The 18,659-nt window shown below is 41.5% G+C and overlaps 1 protein-coding gene across 1 annotated transcript in view; it reads left to right on the plus strand.

The window, feature by feature from the left end:
* The window catches only part of LOC147421725 (eukaryotic translation initiation factor SUI1 family protein), a 42,837-nt gene extending 38,418 nt beyond the window's left edge, over positions 1-4,419 (plus strand). Inside the window, exons 5-8 of the mRNA XM_086502428.1 lie at positions 1,199-1,633; positions 2,290-2,398; positions 2,487-3,129; positions 3,949-4,419. Of these exons, the coding sequence (XP_086358554.1) occupies positions 1,199-1,633; positions 2,290-2,398; positions 2,487-3,129; positions 3,949-4,073 (1,312 nt within the window). The 3' untranslated portion in view covers positions 4,074-4,419. The remainder of the gene's footprint in view (positions 1-1,198; positions 1,634-2,289; positions 2,399-2,486; positions 3,130-3,948) is intronic.
* The last annotated feature ends 14,240 nt before the right edge of the window (positions 4,420-18,659 follow it).

Raw genomic sequence — 18,659 nt, forward strand, 5'->3', positions numbered from 1 at the left:
CAGTGTCTACGTAAGTGGTTTATAGCTTATGTTTGTTTTTGTAGGCGTAATCGAGTGTACAATTCTTTTAAGAGGGGGGTATATCACAAAATAATGACTTTATCATGTCCGCCCAGAATCTGACAAGAATTTGAAGTTATAAGTTGTTCCAACTTATAGGGTCCTGTCCGGGGGACACTAGAGTAATGAAAAGAGAGAGAGATCGCGTAGAAGATGCTGACGTGGTATGCGTTGACTGATGCATGGCAGCTGTATGGAATTCCGCGATTTGCGTTGCCAGTTTTTGGACCAAATGTTTATGGAAGTTGAAGCTTTTGAACTGATCGCTTTTGGGGCTCTGCTTTTGGCATCCCTTGTTTTGTTTAAAAGAGTCTTTGGGGTCTCACTCTGCAGAGCATCTGGACGCAGAGTCTGAGAGCAGAGGTCCCTCGGGAGTTGTACTTGGCAATGATTAATGATAAAGAAATACCGAAAGGGGTGTCAGACTTTGGGGCCAATACCTCTAGGCACGGAACTACGCCGTGCTCTCTCTCTCTCTCTCTCTCTCTATGTGTATGTGTGTGTGTGTGTGTTGCTTTTGAAGTTTCTATTCGTTTGTTGCTATTGATTTTGTGCTTGGAGTGTCCAAGCCTGTTACATTGAGATTTTAGGGATACCGACAGACTGATAGTATCTTGAGGAAAGAATTTATGAACATTTATACATTAAGTTGGAAATTTCCTTGATTGAAAGGAAGACGCGCTCTTTCATGTGTGTAAAGTTAGAGACATGTAGAGAAAGATGAGATGTTTGCAGCATTTTGTTTGATGAATGATTAGAACGTAGCGCATCTAAACATCCGTGATAAGCGTGATTTGGATGTGATGGCTATAAGTGAATGAGAATTGGATGAGATTCTAGTGCATCAAGATTTCTGTCTGGATGAGATGATTGGATACTGTTGTGAATGTATGAAGAGTTTTGGAAGAATGAGATGGTTGCACTGTGATCTAGGTGTATCAAGAGTTTCTGGACAGGATGAGATGGCTAGATTAAATGATGGAGACACAATGTTCAGTGTGAACTAAGTGTGTGATTTTTGTGAATTGCATGCTATGTGAATGTATTGTCTTGTGGAGACTGTCATGGGTATGGTTTGCTTGATTGATATGTGAAAAGAAATGAGAGACTCACAGCATTTTAATTATCATAATTGCAGGGAATCTGCTGAAGGTCGATATGTCCCTAATGAGGGATTTTTTGGGGACATGGTGACAAAGGATCCAGCATATGTGCCTCGGGAATTTAGTGAAATGTTACTAGATGAGGATGCAAGCAGTGTGGATGAGGATAGTAATGAGAATGGAAATAGTATTGGAAATAAACTAGAAACGAAAGATTCTGTGGTTGACTCTTCCCCTGCTGTGGTGGCAAAGGACAATGTTAGAGAAGAGGGTGTCAGCAAGGAGATAGAGGGACTAGCTCCTGATTTGGAGGCTGTGAAAATGGATGGCGTTGCAGATGCAGAAGCTGAATCTGCTGAGGCACCCATGACTATTGAGGAAATTGATAGGCTTCTCGATACTTGTTTGCTGCAAGCCCTCCACACAACTGTCAAAGAGAAAGATCTTCCAATGCCAAGCAGCACTTTATGGTGAACATATCACCCTTTTGATTGTTTAAAGCTGCTATGGTGAATGTCTTCTCACCTCACCTTTGCTACTTGTGAAAAGGCTGCACTCTCTTAAGCAGCTTCATATGCATCTCTGTGTGATTGCTTTGTGTTGGTGTGTGCTAGCTTGAGGTCTATATATTGTTATTCTACTTCATTCAGGAAAGAATCAAGGAGGTGAAGCACAGACAAAGTTGCACCTTCAAAGCTTAGCGTGATTATTTTCTCCTTCAAACATGCACTTGAATGCTACTTGGTGCATGATGTGGTCACTGATGATAAGGAGTGGAAAGTCCATAATTGCTGTCCTACTGCAGGCACACGGGTGCATGTCCATGTGCTTCCACTTATAAGAGGTGGAATTTCATCAAGATGTTTGCATTTGTGTCATGTAAATATGTGTCCATGTGCGTGCTCGCATACACCCAGCCCGAGACCCACACTCACATCTGGAGAGATGGCAACATCTATGGAGTTGATTGGCTCTAGAATCTTGTCAGTCATTATTTTGGCTTGTTGTTCTTCTTGTACCATTCACTTGTGACACTGGAATCTGCAATTAGAATGAGGAAATGTGCTGAAAGAAAAAGTTATGATTTATTGTGTAGCATGTTAACAGGTGTTGGCTGAATCAACAGGTCCAATCATATCCTGTCCTGTAGACCTCCTGGGACCACCTTGGATCTGAAAAAATCATCCCACAAAAAGCTTTCAAAATGGCTTCAATTCAAGTCATCAACAGGGCTGGTATGAGTGCATTAGCGTCCAATTATTTCCAGTGTTTTTGTTCTATATTGCAAGATGTGACCCTTACAACTGTAATAATCTTCGCCAGATTTCAGCAAAAGAGGACAAGCACAGGAAGGAGGTCATGTTGCTGGGATTCAATCGAGGTCATCCAGATTTTTTGGCATTTAAACCGATGAAGAAAGTTACTCCTCAGGAGGTGCATACAGCTCCTTCAGTGAGTGATGGGCACCAGGCTGGGAAACTAGAGGTGTTTGAAGTTTGGAAATGCAGTTCTCATGTCAGTCCAATATTTGAAGCAGTTGGTGCAGATCCAAGCAGGCTGTATAGCTCATCAGAGGCATCAGATGTTGTATATTCTTATGTTGAGAAAGAGAACCTGGTTAAAGGTAATGATAAGGCCATAGTTGTGCTTGATGCATCACTGTGTGACGCGCTCTACAAAGGCACCATAAAGAAGGGGAATACCTACCCTACTGAGATCTACAAGAAAGATCTGGGTGCGACATTAATTAGCCGAATGCAAGCCCATTTTAAAGTTGTCAGGGGGAATGAGTCTGCGGTCAGGAAAGGAGCGCTAAAGACTGTACAGATTATGACTGAGCGACGGCAGGGGAACAAGAAAGTAACCAAGGTTTCTGGTATAGAGTCTTTTCTTGTGGATGCTGAACATCTGGCCAATGAGCTGCAGAAAAAATTTGCTTGCAGCACGTCAGTTGCAGAGGTACCAGGTGGGTGTACGAGTTATTTTCTACGCCTGAATTTTGCAGTTTAAGATACTATACTAGAATTTTAGGCAAGTCTTACACAATCAAGCATGTTGTTGCCAGTAGGTTACTCATTTTTGAGTGCGGCTCCCACAAGAGGCCTTTGATACTAGATAATGTATTTTGTCTGGCTCAATTGTATATGAGTCTTAGGCGAGCTCACACTAACCACGTCGTCACCATTACCATTTAAGTTGTGATGAGCGAAGTCTAACTCCCACATCAGTGATCACATCCCCACTCAATTGTATAGGAGTCTTAGGCAAGCTCACACTAACCACGTCGCCACCATTACCATTTAAGCTGTGATGAGCGAAGTCTTAACTCCCACATCAGTGATCACATCCCCACTCAATTGTATATGAGTCTTAGGCGAGCTCACACTAACCACGTTGCCACCATTACCAGTTAAGCTGTGATGAGCGAAGTCTTAACTCCCACAACAGTGATCACATCCCCACCCTTCTCGTTGGGCAGCGTAGGTTTCAGCTTCGATTGTTTATGCATGCAAACCGTTGTCAAATTTCGCGTAGGTGATTATATTTCGTTGGGTGTAGTTTCCCCTCAGATTGCAGCTTTGTAGTAATCCCTTGAAACTAGGTGGCAATCTCAAGTGTAAATGGCTTTCAGTATATGTGCATAAGCTCTTAGGCAAGCTTTGCTTGGTCAAATTGGTTTGATGTTACCCTAGATTGCAAATCTGGTTCACTGAGATTTTGGTTTTTATCTGCAACTGATGCCAGCCATTCAAAAAACTGATTGTGGTGGTTTTTAAATTTGTAGGCAAGAAGGGTCAATATGAAGTTCTTGTACAAGGTGGCGTCATTGAGGATCTTGGGAAGCACTTGATCTCACAATACGGCATACCAAAGAAGTACATTGAGATTCTGGATAAGACAAAGAGGTGAAAGAGCTGCACAGCTGATTAAGAGGATGCCATTGCAAAGAGTTGAGCAAATTTCATGCTTCTGAGCTTGCCATGAGGTGAGGGAGATTTATTTAGATGATTAATGTAGCTAAGGCATGCAATGCACAGCTAGCAATTGAAGGTGTGATAAAGAGTTGCTTCGACTGGTGATTGGCTGGATAGTGGGTTGCTTCCAGGCTTTGTACTCATCACCTGATGCAATATGCTGGGTTTGCATGCTTGTAAACATATTATGTGGCCCAAAGGAAAAGTTCCAAAGCTTTAAAAACTTACTGACATCTGTATATTTACGCTAATTGTGCAATACGATGCCTACGTTTATGCTACAGGTGGCAGCTTCCTTGTTTCATTTTTGTGTCTACTGCTTCCCATACATTAATTTTCCGCTTCCTGCAGGAGTAAGTTTGTCTTTGTTCGGCTTCAACTCCAGAATGACAACTATTCTTGCCCTGATGGCTTGCTTGTTCTATAGGTGGTAGAACAAATTTTTGAAGCTACTAGTAGCAACTTGATAGCTATCAAGTGTCCGTGGCCATTAATTTCTCAGTTTTGCAACGTGACATGAATGTATGAATTGTTGTTGCCTAATGTAGAATCTATATTGCAAGTGTCAAAGTCAATTGAAATGAGCGTTCAAGGCATGCATTTTAGGATGTTTTAATTTAAGTATGTGATCACAATGCAATAGTAACTAACATGGTGACGTGAAGGATGACCGGTGTTTTTCAAAAATGTGCATCTGTTTCTCAACAAACTATTTTTTTTAGTATCACACACCCAATTCAGACGGAAGGATACCCTGTTGGTGAATTTGTTCGAAAGAGTCTAGCGCCTATTGGCCGTTGTATCAGGCATAGCATTAAATCAAAAGCATCTTGCACAACTCATTCTGCAAAGGGAGGTTCTCTCAACATGTTAGTTACCTTAAGTTCACTTGAAGGAATTCATTTGTCCCTGTATTGCACTTATTTGAAAGATTGCAGAGATTGTTTGCCCATTTTGTCCCAAGCATGGACTACAATTAAAGCATTCAAACACGTGGCACTATGAAAAAGGTGGTTCTCTTGGACATTTTACCCTTTGCGAAGAGTACCGGTTATTGCTTGCATTTGCATGTGACAACGCACAGCACAATGTGCCTCTGGTTCGAATTTTGCGATTGCAATTATAGAGCAGGCATTAAAGATGGAAAAAAAATCCCTTCATTTGGAAGGAGTGCACTAGTGCGAGATTTAGGAAAGTTAAGGCCCCTAGTTCTGACCTACAATGCTTGTAATCTGAAATGATGCCCCTAGTTCTGACCTACAATGCTTGTAATGAAGATATCTTTCAAAAGGCAAGTCCAACAATTCAATGCCTCAATGCAGCACGATGGTGCTTTTGATGCTCTTGCAGTAATGAAGACATTATCTTTAAAGCAAGCTCCTGTATCATAGATGCAAGTTACTTCATGCAGAAGTCTCAAACTGACAACATTGGATTGATCATGAGTGATGAGATCCTCACAAAATCAATTGTTGTGCGACTTTGAAGGTTTTCCTACACGAGCTTGCTGGATGCTCAGCAAGGATTACAACAAACTCTTCAACATCCTCTTTATGAGGACCGTCTCCTCTTGCAATAGCTGTTTGGGCTAGAATTCATATATTTTAGTGTGTACTAGGGTGGAGGGACAAAAATGGGTAATGAAGTCTATAAAAGAATCAAATCCCAATCAGGCATGTCATGCTCAAGGATCAAGGCTTTCATTAACATGTATATGCCTCAAAACAAGGATATACCTTTGTAGTGGAAGTATAGCAACACCATTTTTGCTTTTTTGTAGCAGTTGTAATGGATGGTGTAGATTGTAAATAAACATAATCATAGCATCTACAAGTATGTTGGGGAAAATTTATTGGCCCCAAAGGAGCCACAAAAGGGATTCTTAGTTGTGAGGGAGAACTTAGCCTTCAAGAGACAAACTCAGAAGTTGCAGCTATCTTTGTAGCTCTTATTCTTGTTTCTCATGTGTTTCTTATTTGGGCTTGCATAGATTTTAGAGTTGATCTACATATTCATAGTAGCAGCCATCCAATGGAAAATGCCGTGGAAAGACATTCGAAATAGTCTCTCTCTATCTTCTGTTGATAAAATACGCAGAAGGAGAAGTGGTCACATACACCAAGCACCTCTCTCTCTCTCTCTCTCTCTCTCTCTCTCTCACACACACACACACACACACACACAAAAAGCATGTGCTAGGGCTGTGTACGAGCATAGGCAAGGATGATGTGGTCAATCTCTATCTCATTCTCTACTCGTCTCTATTTTTCCACGTTGCGACAACTTGTTAAAAAAGTTAGAGAGAAAATTTGAAGTAATTTAGTATTTCTTGAGTCTTGGATGATGATGCAACTTGAGGATGGTCTGTCAATTTTAGCAGATCACACTTGTTTTGACTTACAATATTTTCTTATTTATAAGTTTTGGATGATGATGCAACTTGAGGATGGTTTGTTAATTTTAGCAAATCACACTTGTTTTGAGAACATTTTCTTATTTATATTGTGAGTTTTATAGTAGAAGCATAGTAATTTTGTGGGTAGTAGCAAACTCTCAATGTAGGTTTGGAATTTGGATATATGCTGATAGTCCTCCAAGGGATTGTAAAGGTCACATTGTGCGAGCCTAATTTTTTCATCCATGCAATTTCAACACTTCATAAATGTGTCCAAAACTCTCCTAGGTAGGCAAGTTTGGATGCTTTTGACAATTTTTTATGGCTATGTGTGAATGCCAAGGGTAAAAGCGTAAAAGATCCACATATTTGACCATACATTTACCAATTGTGTGCATGTGCATGAGTGAATTTCTTATGTCAACATGTTTGACCAAAAGTTTACCAATAGTCCTCCCATCTTATACATAACAATAGATGAAGATGAAGATGCCCCTCCTTGACTCCTAATTCAGGCCTACAATGCTAAAGATAGCAAGGTCCCAATTGCCATAAGGAGCTCACTCATGCCAATCATGGTTTGCCCAAGAGTTCATCAATAGTCCTCCCCACTTATACATAACAATAGATGAAGGTGAAAATGTCCATCCTTGATTTCTAATTGAGGCCTACAATGTTAAAGGTAGCAAGGTCCCAATTGTCATAAGGAGCTCACTTATGCCGATCATGGTTTGCACATTTTACTTATGTTTATTTGCATACTTCATTTTACAAACCGACATATGACATGTATCCTTAGAATGATTATCCCAGTCCCTGTTGAGTATCAGGTCTTGAGTTGAAGACTCATCCAATAGATCTTTGAGGTCTTTTGGAACTGTCCACATGACGTTGAAACTTCTCTTCTCCTCCTCCTCCTCCTCCTCTCTCTCTCTCTCTCATCTATATATATATATACGTATATATATATATGTATGTATATATATACATATGTGTGTGTGTGTGTGTGTGTACACACACACACACACACACACACACATACGCTAGGCAACTTGTTTCTTAGGTAAAGTGCCTTTTTACAGTAGTGGGTGGTGCTTACATCATTGTTGTATGACATCAATGCTTTGGTCACTTTTTATACGAGAGAGAAGAGCTGGAATATTATTTTTATGCCCAGGAACATATTCATAGGAAATATTAAAGTGACTGAGCTTGTAGGCCATCGGTAAAGTCGAGCATTCCCGACTTTTCTAGCATTTTTTTCCTTTAGAAATTTATCAAAATGTTTGAGGTCACTTTCAAGTGTAAAAGGAATTCCCATAAGAAATAGGCGAAAAGATAAAACAACATTGACTCCCGCCAAAAGTTCTTCTTGAATTGAATGGTACCGGATCTCTGCATCCTTGAAGCGCCTTGAAGCCCATTGGTAGATGATGGGGGTTTCGTTATGATCTTCGTGGAGAAAACCTCCCATGCTTCTTCGGAGGCACCGGAATCAACCATAAGAGGTTTATCAGTAGGGATGTTGAGGGGGGAAAGATTCTGGCAAACTTGCTTGATCTTCATCATTGCCTGTGATAGCTCATTATACCAAAAGAAAATTTTACTTCTTTCAAGACTTTTAAAGGGTAATAAGTCTTTAACTACTTGAGGGTACTGAGGAGCAATCCACTGTAAACATCCAATAAAGGATTGGACTTCTTTGCGATCCTTGAGTTGATTGGGAAAAGTTTGTAGCATGCGCAGTACATGTTCTTACATTTTAATGCATCCTGCAGAAATTTCTATTAAGGTGCTTGACATGGCTCTGAACATCTTTAGAGTATACCAAGATATCATCAATATAGAGAAGTAGAAATTCTTCACAATCAGCAAAGAGAATTTCTATCCGTTCTTGACAGAGAGAAGGAGCTGGCTTGAGTCCCATAGGAAGCACATTCCACTCATACATACCTTGGGGGACAACAAAATTGGTCTTGTATCTGTCCCGAGGCTTGATCTTGAACTGCCAGAAGCCACTCTTTAGGTCAAACTTAGAAAAAACCCGACAATTCTTTATCCTTCGTGGTAGCAATTTGTCTTTTAGGGAGGAAGACTTTTGTGTTCTAGCCACCCATTGATAGATTTGTAATAATCACCAATCTCTTTTTTTTCCTCTTTTTTGTTCAGAGTGATTATTTATATAAAATGCATGACATGCGAATTCATTGTTGGATGGAGCAATTAATCCATTTGTAACAAGGCGATCAATCTCCTCATGACATAAGGGTGAAAGTGTGGTTTGGTGGTACAAAAAAAGAACCTATTTTACTTCTATCAATGAAAAAGTGGAGGTTGGTAAAATTTTTGTAGTTTAGGTCAAAACTTTTCGGAGCTTGTGTTTTTAAATTCTCCTTTTGAAGATCTATCCACTGATATATAGTATGATAGGTAGTTCTTCATGTGACATGTAGAAATTGGAGCTCAAAGATTTGTAAAAGGTGCTGTCAAGGAAAGTCCTTTTTGTACCACCAAAGCGTGCTTTTAGCCATAACTTAGTGTCCTCTAGAGACATACCAGGATGTGTAGCCTTAAGCCCTGTCGGCTTAGGGTCACCAGGTAAAGAGATCCAATATTCTTCTCTGTCCCAAAAGGCCAATGGGTTGTGACTTGTTTGTTGTGCCAGTTGAGAAGCAATCTGCTCAAGTTGGTTAGAGTATTTGATCCTTTCATCAGTGAACCATTGTAAAAATCGTTCATCTTTCTGAGGATTTGGTAGCATAAGAACTACTCCCCCCAGTAAAAAAGATTCGCGTGGTTTAGTGAGGACAATATAGGGAATATCATCCAAAGGAAAGTGAATAGAAGCATTAGGGTGAATAGTAAATGGAGTAAGCTGGGAAATCATATCAGCACCAATGGTAAGGTCTGTATTAGGATGAGGATGTAAATACAAATACATTTGTATTTTAGCATTCCCTAATGCCAGCTTACAAAGAACTATTTTATTGATGCGTCCCTTTGAATTATCAGCATATGAAACAGTGATGCCATAAGACAGACTTTGGACAAGATGTGTTGGAACCAATGCTTGGTTGATATAGGAAATAACAGATCAAGAATCCCAAAGAGCATCCAATTGAAAGGATTGTTCTTGGGGGAATTTAATCCATACCTCAGAATAGTATGCTTTGTTGTAGGCAAGATTGAACTGAAGGATATGACATCCATTGATATACGTTCAGGGATCCAATTAGTTGTGGGTTCATTAGCAATTTGTGCCAATGCAACAAGTTCAGAAAAGTGTTGGGCCATTCCATAGACAAGATGTACTTTGGCTTCAGTAGCTCCAAGTTGGGATTGAATAGATAGCAACTGATGATGGAGTTGTTCACATTTAGTACTTACCTGTTGGATGGCTTCCAAGATGGCTTTGTCATTCTTAGTACAAATTTGTATGTAGTCAGCTGCTTCATTTATCGGATGTAAAGCAGATGTAGATGCTTCTGGATGGACTCCTTCTCTCTGTCAGGAACAGATAGAAATTCTCCTTGCTGATTGTAAAGAATTTCCACTTCTCTATATTGATGATATCTTGGTATACTCTAAAGATGTTCAGAGCCGTGTCAAGCACCTTCAACTCTTTATACAAAAGCTGCACAAGACAGGGTTGGTACTAAGCTTAAAAAAGATAGAGCTCTGTAAGCCACAGGGTCGAGTTTTTAGGAATTGAAATTTTTGCAGGATGCATTAAAATGCAAGAACATGTACTGCACAAGCTACAAAGTTTTCCCAATCAACTCAAGGATCGCAAAGAATTCCAATCCTTTATTGGATGTTTATAGTAGATTGCTCCTCAGTACCCTCAAGTAGCCCTTATTACCCTTCAAAAGTCTTGAAAGAAGTAAAAATTTCTTTTGGTCTGATGAGCTGTCATAGGCAGTGATGAAGATCAAGCAAGTTTGCCAGAATCTTCCTCCCCTCAACATCCCTACTGATAATTTCCATTACGATCATGCCACCAGATCGCAAGTGAAAGTGACTATATTCCTGCTGAGCTTGGAGATTACATTTACCCATGTGGAGGGACATGTATTATGTAAGACTACCAAGGATGGGTGTAGACAACTCTAAAGGTAAGAATCCGATGATCAAAAGAGATAGAGAGAAGCTATAATGTCAACCATCCTAGCTTGGGGCAACTCTGGATGTAGTCAAAACTTGTATGCCCTACCACATCTTGCAAATAAACTACCTAAGGAAGTCCAAAGAACTAAAGCTCCACTCCAATCTGTAGATTGAGGCCAAGTAGATGACCAAGAAGAAATCCCGAATCCTCTCCATTTCTAGGAGAATGCTACTCCAAAGGTAATGTATATGTCTACCAAGGTTTGATGGTAAGTCTTTGCTCACAAATGGATGATGGTTTCTTCTCTGAAAAGTCCCTCAAAATACACAAATGGTGCTAATACTAAGGGCAAGTACATGATTAAAATACAAAGCATGCCTGAAGGTGACATCTGGAAAAACCATGTACAACTAGCCACATGGGCAATACTAAAACATTGAAAGGACAAGGGAAAAACCTCTCCTAAAGAGAGTAGAAAAAGCCCTAGCCATCTAAGGAAGAGAGGATGACAACTGCCTCTAAAAGGCATTCCACACCAAAAGGACTCTCTACGACTACACCTTAAGATCCCAAGATAACTGAAAGCCTCTACAAGTGTCATGGAGTAAGGAATTGGCTACAAAGGCAGTAACTTGAGGTCAATTGAAGCTTGCCAAATCGTACCATTGGAAATTATAGCACTAAAGAACCACATAATAGAAATATAAGAAACCATAATGTAGAACCAACAAGAGAACTAAACTAGATTTGTCAAGCATGCCTCAACCACTAAAGAAGACAATCTAGTTTTGTTGAAGGTGGCTTCTATTATCTCAATTGGGGTGGAAAACTCTAGGAGATAGTTGAGGAATCTTCATGGACCATAAGAAGAAGTAAATCAACACTTGTTATAGAGAGTAGAGCTCCAACCTAAACACACCCCATGCCCTATCACACAAGAAAACAAACATCATAACAAGCAAAAAAGTAGACAACAAGAAACCAAAAACCATATGAACTCAAAAAATCAAAAGAAAACTAAAAATCCATACTTGACAAGACAAGCTTCACACACCCAAAAGCAAGCCTTGAGAGTACATGCACAAAAGTGCACACTTAAACCAAGCTTCACTCACCCACACGAACACACCAAAGCAAGGAAGAAATATTCCAAAGCAGACAATAGAAAGACCAACAAGAAAAATATATTTAACCAAACAAATTAGAAATACCCACAAATGAAAGACAACTCATGTCCCAATGTTTGATCCTATGGCATATTGGGATCACTAAGACAAGCCAATTGCATGGTGCGTGGGTTGAATCATATGATGGGGGCAGCTCTGACAACATCTGTTAAGGCGGTTACGCCGCTAGCGGAAGCTAAATAGCGAGAACTCAACCAACAACAGAATTTGTCAGACGAGGACGGAGCTTGACCCGCAGGCGCATGAAAACAACTAGGTGGGTGTCAAATCACCTACTCGACCTTCTAATGACAATCACTACTAAGGAAATCAAATCTAAGTTCTAAAACACGCAAGTGACTGAAATCCGTACTACGAACGAATGCTATACGAAACAGGATCTAGAATCATTGAATCGATCTCAAACTCAAGGGAAGTCTATACACTAGGTAAGAACAACACCCTAAAGACTTGAACTGCAAAATCAACCTATAACCACTCTGTGTGGCAAACGCGTATGAAGACAGGCCGAAAAATACAGGTGACCGAAACTTGACCCGGATGGTACTAATGTGTAGCTCTACTCGTTGTGGTTCTATAGATATGCTGCACGCTCTATTCCGACACACGAGTTGGAAGAAAACTCACACCGAAGCTCGTAGGAACTTACCACACATAGAAGCCGATAGCGCGCACTCTTGGTATCTGTGCGTAGCTCTCACCGTTGCTAACACAATGGTGGTGTCGCTTCTCCAATGGCGGCCCCGTAGCCCGCGTAGCAAGAAGATAAGACTCTCTCTCTCTCTCTCTCTCTCTCTCTCTCTCTCTCTCTCTCAGACACAGTCACGGCGCTCAAAAACTCACTTTGATTAATAATTGAATCTCCTTTAGGTTACAAAACTTTGGCTTATATACCTCAGCCTTGGAGGTGAGAACATCTCTAATTATTTACATCAACAGGTGAAATTACTTCGGGATTACAAGCTGGAAACTCAATTGAGTCCCGTTACTTAATGAATGGCTCAAATCAAAATTAATGTCGGAAAGACATTTATTACAATCAATGGTTACAAAATGATGGGTGTGAGCAAAAATGTGGGTGTGATCCTCTGCTGGCTCAACACTCCCCCCCTCCGCGTTCATGTCGTCCCTGACATGACTTTTAGGCTTGGTCAATAGAGTCCTGTCGTCTTGAGCATCTGCAAATGTGATTCATAGCGTAGGTTGCCGATGGTCAAGGTTGGGCCGAATATTTTGCTTTCGTGAGTGAAAAAGCCGGTGTAGAAAGCTTCTTCGAATGTTTGCATGTGGAAGCTAGGCAAAAACATAATTCTTTGGTATAAGAGATGTAACACCTTTGGTGATGGCTGCAATGAAAGATCATACATCATATCCGTCACTGTGTCGGCCGTCGATAGTAGACTCGAGGTAGTGGCTTTATCTGGCGCGAACACTTCAATGCATGCTAAGAGAGTCCTGCAGATTTTCTTTAGCATCTGACACGAAAGGTCAGGAGAGCCAGTAAAGAGTTTGATGGTGCCCGTTAGGGTTTTCACCATGTAGGCTTTACCTATTCTCTCGCCTGCCTTTGGTCCTGGCATCCTTGGGTAATTAAGCCAATTTGGCTTCTTTTCTGCAATCCTGCCATGCTCTTTCCAGCTTCTGACTCTTGGCGCCGGGCAGAAGGTTGCATCCTCCCGAATCTCCTTTGGAGCCTCTACCAAGTAGATGAGGTAGGCTGGGTATTTGTTCAGCCAACCTTTCCTCCATCTAGGTTGAGAATCTACAATCTTCTTTGATTGTTCATCCTTTGTGATGTCGCCTTCGTAAAGAGCGACATACTGCTCCTCCTCTATTCTCTTTTTCGTCTTTATCACTTCAAATTTCATCAGAGGGAAAGGCAGGCTGGGTTGCATCCACTCTTCATGGAGCACTTTTGTGTCTAAACCTTGAAGTCTAATGGAGATGAGGAGTCTCCTTTCCCATTCCATTTCCGCCTTGGCACTTTCCTCTGTTGACTTTTCTATTTGGTCCTGGAGCCTTTGTTCTTCTTCTTCAGAGATTCCTGAAGTCGAGGCCACTTCTTGAACTGGGGCTGGATCTTCAATTGTGGTTGCCTCTCCAGTTTCTGGTAGCTCTATGGCTGCTCCCCCTGCTTCTTCTTGTGGTGGCTCTGTTTCTCTTCTTTGTTGCTCTTGGAGGTCTTGGAGCTATTTGCGGAGGGTCTCATTTTCTGTCCTTAGTGTTTGGTTTTCTGATGTGAGCCTCTCCTCTGCAGCCAATGATCCCTCCGCCATGTGCAATCTTTGCACTTGCTCTAACCTTAGCTCTCTTTGCAAACTTCTGACCTGTTCTTCCAGAGCTGGTACGAGGGCTCCCTCTTGTTCTATTCCTGCTCTGCTAGCTCTAGGGGTGGTCCTGAGTCTCGTGATTGTCCTTTCTTGAAGTTCGACTCTTTCCCTTAGCTCAATGAGCTCATCCTTGGCTGCCTCCAGCTCATCTTCTATTCGCTCCTTTGCTTCCTGTGAACTTGTTACCTCTCTTGAAGCTTCGGCTAGTTGGAGTATCAAGCAGTCTCTCTCGTTTTCTGCGTCATAGAGTGATGCTTTATGACTCTCAGATTCAGTCATAGCATTCTCTAACTTCTTCTGCAACTCTGCTTCCTTTTGTTTTGCTGTCTCAATTGCTACTTCCTTTGCTCTGGATCTTTCTTTAATCTTGCTGAGCAGTTCATGCACCATGTGCATGTCTTTTTCATCTTCATCTGTCAACTTGACAGCTCTTTCTGCCACCACCTCCAATGGCTTCGGCTCTTCTAGTATGTTCTGTTCGTCCATTTTGTTAGGAAATAAGATGTAGCTAAATAGATAATTGAGTAGATTACTTAATGGAGAGAGACAGATTTACATACACGAGATTATAGAGTAGAGAGAGAGAGAGAGAGTACACACGATATACGTGGTTCACCCAATGTGGGCTACGTCCACGGGAAAGCAGCCACTCAATGGCTTTAGTACTTCAAAACAAGAAGTAGTTTACAAAGGGATTATACCCTTAATGGAGCTCCCGCCTTGCTTCACTCTCACCACCTCACACTCACCTTGTTGCATCAACTTCACACTATGACATGTGTGTAGAAATGGCCTCCTTTTATAGGCCAAAAGGGCTGCCCTCTCTTATGAGAGACAGCCATGTGTAGCCTCCCTTGTGCGAATAAGTCCAAATCGGACCCTCCAATCCGCCCATGTGTGGCCGCCCTTGAGAAGACAAGTCCGCTTTTGAATTCGGCCACCGGCCACCGGCCATTGACTTCCGACCACCGGCCACCGGCCATTGACTTCCGACCACCGGCCATCGGCCATTGACTACCGGCCACCGGCCAACCGACCGGTTGTTTTCCGACCACTTTCCGGCCGCCGTCCGGCCATAATATTCCGACGAAAAAGAATATTCCGGCGAAAAAAAGAGGCCTTTAAAGTTGCCCCTGATTCTTGCCCGTGAAAATTTTGGTTTCCGGTGAGTGATTTTCCTTCACGCACGATGGCTTCTCCTCATAATGGGGGCCTTACAAATGTGCGATTTTACCACAGAAAATTACAAGGGTTAATCAGGCTCCATACTTAACAATCTCCCACTTGGAGACTGATCTCCAAACCAAACCGGTGACTGCTTTCCATTCTGGCTTCTTATTCTTGAATGCCGATTGAAGATGAGCAAAAGCTCAACTTCTCCTTGTTGACCACCTTTGTAAACATGTCTGCAGGATTTTCACTTGTATGCACCTTTCCTAGCTTTAGTTGTCTCTCTTCCAAAAGAGTGCGTATGAAGTGATATCTCACCTCAATGTGCTTTGTCCTTGAATGAAAGGCTGAGTTCTTCGCAAGATGGATAGCGCTTTGGCTATCACTGTACAAGACACAATTGTCTTGTTTGAATCCAAGCTCTTCTAAGAATCTGTGAAGCCACAAAATTTCTTTGCTTGCCTCCGTCATTGCTACATACTCTGCTTCCGTGGTAGAAAGTGAAACCACTTTCTGCAGCTTTGAAGCCCAGCTTACTGCTGTGCCTCCAACCGTGAACACATAGCCAGTAGTGCTCCTTCGAGTATCTTTGTCACTTGCCATATCTGCATCAGCATACCCTTCTAGAAAAATATCAGTTCCTCCAAAATACAAAGCATTTGTTGTTGTCCCTTTTAGATACCTAAGTATCCACTTCACACCTTGCCAATGCTCTTTACCTGGGTTGTCCATGAACCTACTCACAACTCCCACTGCATGTGCAATGTCTGGCCTTGTCCAGACCATAGCATACATTAGAGAACCTACCGCTGCAGCATATGGAACTTTAGACATATAGGCTATCTCCTCTTGTGTCTTTGGACACATATCCTTCGTTAGTTTAAAATGACCAGCCAAAGGTGTAGAAACTGGTTTTGCATTTTGCATTGCAAACCTTTCTAGTACCTTCTTGATGTAATCTTCTTGAGATAGCTTTATTGTCTTCTTCGTCCTGTCCCTTGATATTTTCATACCAAGTATCCTCTTTGCAGCACCTAAATTTTCATTGAAAAAGATTTGGACAGCTCCTCTTTTAGGTCTTTGATGTCCTGCATGTTAGCACTTGCAATCAACATGTCATCAACATACAACATTAGGATGATGAATTTCCCATCTCCCAAATTCTCCGTGTAGACGCAGTGATCCGAGTTGCATCTTGTGAATCCATGATCCAACATCCATCGATCAAACTTCAAGTACCATTGTCTTGATGCTTGCTTTAAACCATACAAGCTCTTCTTTAATCTGCAAACCATTTTCTCCTTACCTTTAACTTCATACCCCTTTGGTTGAAGCATGTAGATTTCCTCCTCTAAGTCACCGTGAGGGAATGCCGTATTTACATCCATTTGCTCGAGATTTAGATCATGAGCAGCCACAAGGCTTAAGACAAGCCTAATTGAGTTCATTTTTACAACAGGAGAAAATATTTCATTGAAGTCAATACCTTTCTTTTGAGAAAAACCTTTTACCACAAGCCTAGACTTGTACCTTTTCTTCCCACCTTCTTCTTCCTTTAGCTTGTACACCCATTTGTTTTGAAGTGCCCGCTTACCTTTAGGCAACTCAACCAACTCCCATGTTTGGTTGCGATGTAGTGAGTCCATCTCCACTTGCATGCTCTTCGTCCATTCTTCTTTGGATTCATGTTGCATAGCTTCTTCATATGATTCCGGCTCTCCAGAATCTGAGATCAAGAGATGGTTGAAGGAAGGAACAAACCTTTCTGGAGGTCTACTTGCTCTTGTAGATCTTCGGGGAATAGGTTGAGGCTCCTCATTTGGTTGACGTTGTTGCACATTGTCACCGTTTGCAGTCCTTGAGTCTTCACCGTCCTCAAGCTCCATGTACTCATCACCTGTTTCTTTTGTTTGTTTTCTTTCCAAGTAATCTTTGTACATATTTTTTTCGTTAAAAATTACATCCCTACTCCTTAAGATTTTACCATCTTCAGGATTCCATAGGCGATACCCAAAGTCTCCTTCTCCATAGCCAATGAAGAAACACTTTTTGGACTTTGCATCTAACTTTGATCTTAGGCTTCTATCTATGTGCATGAAAGCCTCACACCCAAACACTTTGAGAAATGCATAATTCACCGGTTTACCTGTCCATGCCTCTTCTGGAACTCCCCCATCCAATGCCGTTGAGGGTGACCGATTGATTAAGTACACAGACGTACTTACAGCTTCCGCCCAAAGCTCAAGCGGTAGGCCTGCATGTAGCCGCATGCTTCGTGCTCGTTCCATGATTGTCCTGTTCATCCTTTCCGAAATCCCATTTTGTTGAGGTGTCCTTGGGGTTGTCCTTTGCCTCCGAATGCCATTGCTAGCACAAAAGCTTTCAAAAGCTTGGCTGCAATATTCGCCTCCATTGTCGGATCTGAGGCATTTAACCTTGGTACCTGTTTCATTCTCCACAAAGGCTTTCCACCTTTGAAATATGGAAAATACATCGGATTTATTCTTCATGACATAAACCCATGTTTTTCTAGTCGCATCGTCTATGAATGTTACATAGTACAATGAGCCACCAAGTGATGGTGTACTTGCAGGACCCCAAACATCAGAATGAACCAACTCAAGTTTTTTATTTTTTCTTTCATTTCCTGATTTTTGAAATTTTACCCTCTTTTGTTTACCATAAACACAATCTTCACAGAACTCTAAGTCCACTTCTTTCAAACCTGGTAGAAGCTTCTTTGTTTGAAGGATTTGCATTCCTTTGGCACTCATATGCCCAAGTCGGTAGTGCCACACCGCACTGTCAACTTCTGTAGTTGCTGCACAAGCTGAAGGTTGCGTGCTAACAGTACACAAGTAAAGTGTACCGACTTTTTCACCCTTGGCAACCACCAAAGATCCCTTTGAGATCTTCCACCGTTTGTTTCCGAATGCAATGTTGTGACCTTCATCATCCAATTGTCCTGTAGAGATCAAATTTTTGCGAAGAGAAGGAACATGCCTAACATCTTTAAGCTTCCATTCATTTCCATTAGCAGTTTTGACAGAAACTGTACCTTTGCCGACAATCTCACAAGCTTCATCATCTCCCAAGTATACATACCCAAAATTACCTTTGGTGTAGTCTTGGAAATGTTGCTTGTGTGGTGTCGCATGGAATGAAGCCCCAGAATCTACTATCCAGGAATTAGACACATTGTCTAATGAGAGAATTAGAGCATCTTGCTCTACTTTACCTGCCACATTGGCCTCCGATGTTGGCTTGTTGTCTTGAGACTCTGTCTCCTTCTTCTTCTTGGACCAGCAATCCTTCTTGACGTGTCCCTTCT

Source organism: Adiantum capillus-veneris, chromosome 27, assembly GCF_014529385.1.
Source record: "Adiantum capillus-veneris isolate H3 chromosome 27, ASM1452938v2, whole genome shotgun sequence".
In the NCBI taxonomy this organism is placed as follows: domain Eukaryota; kingdom Viridiplantae; phylum Streptophyta; class Polypodiopsida; order Polypodiales; family Pteridaceae; genus Adiantum; species Adiantum capillus-veneris.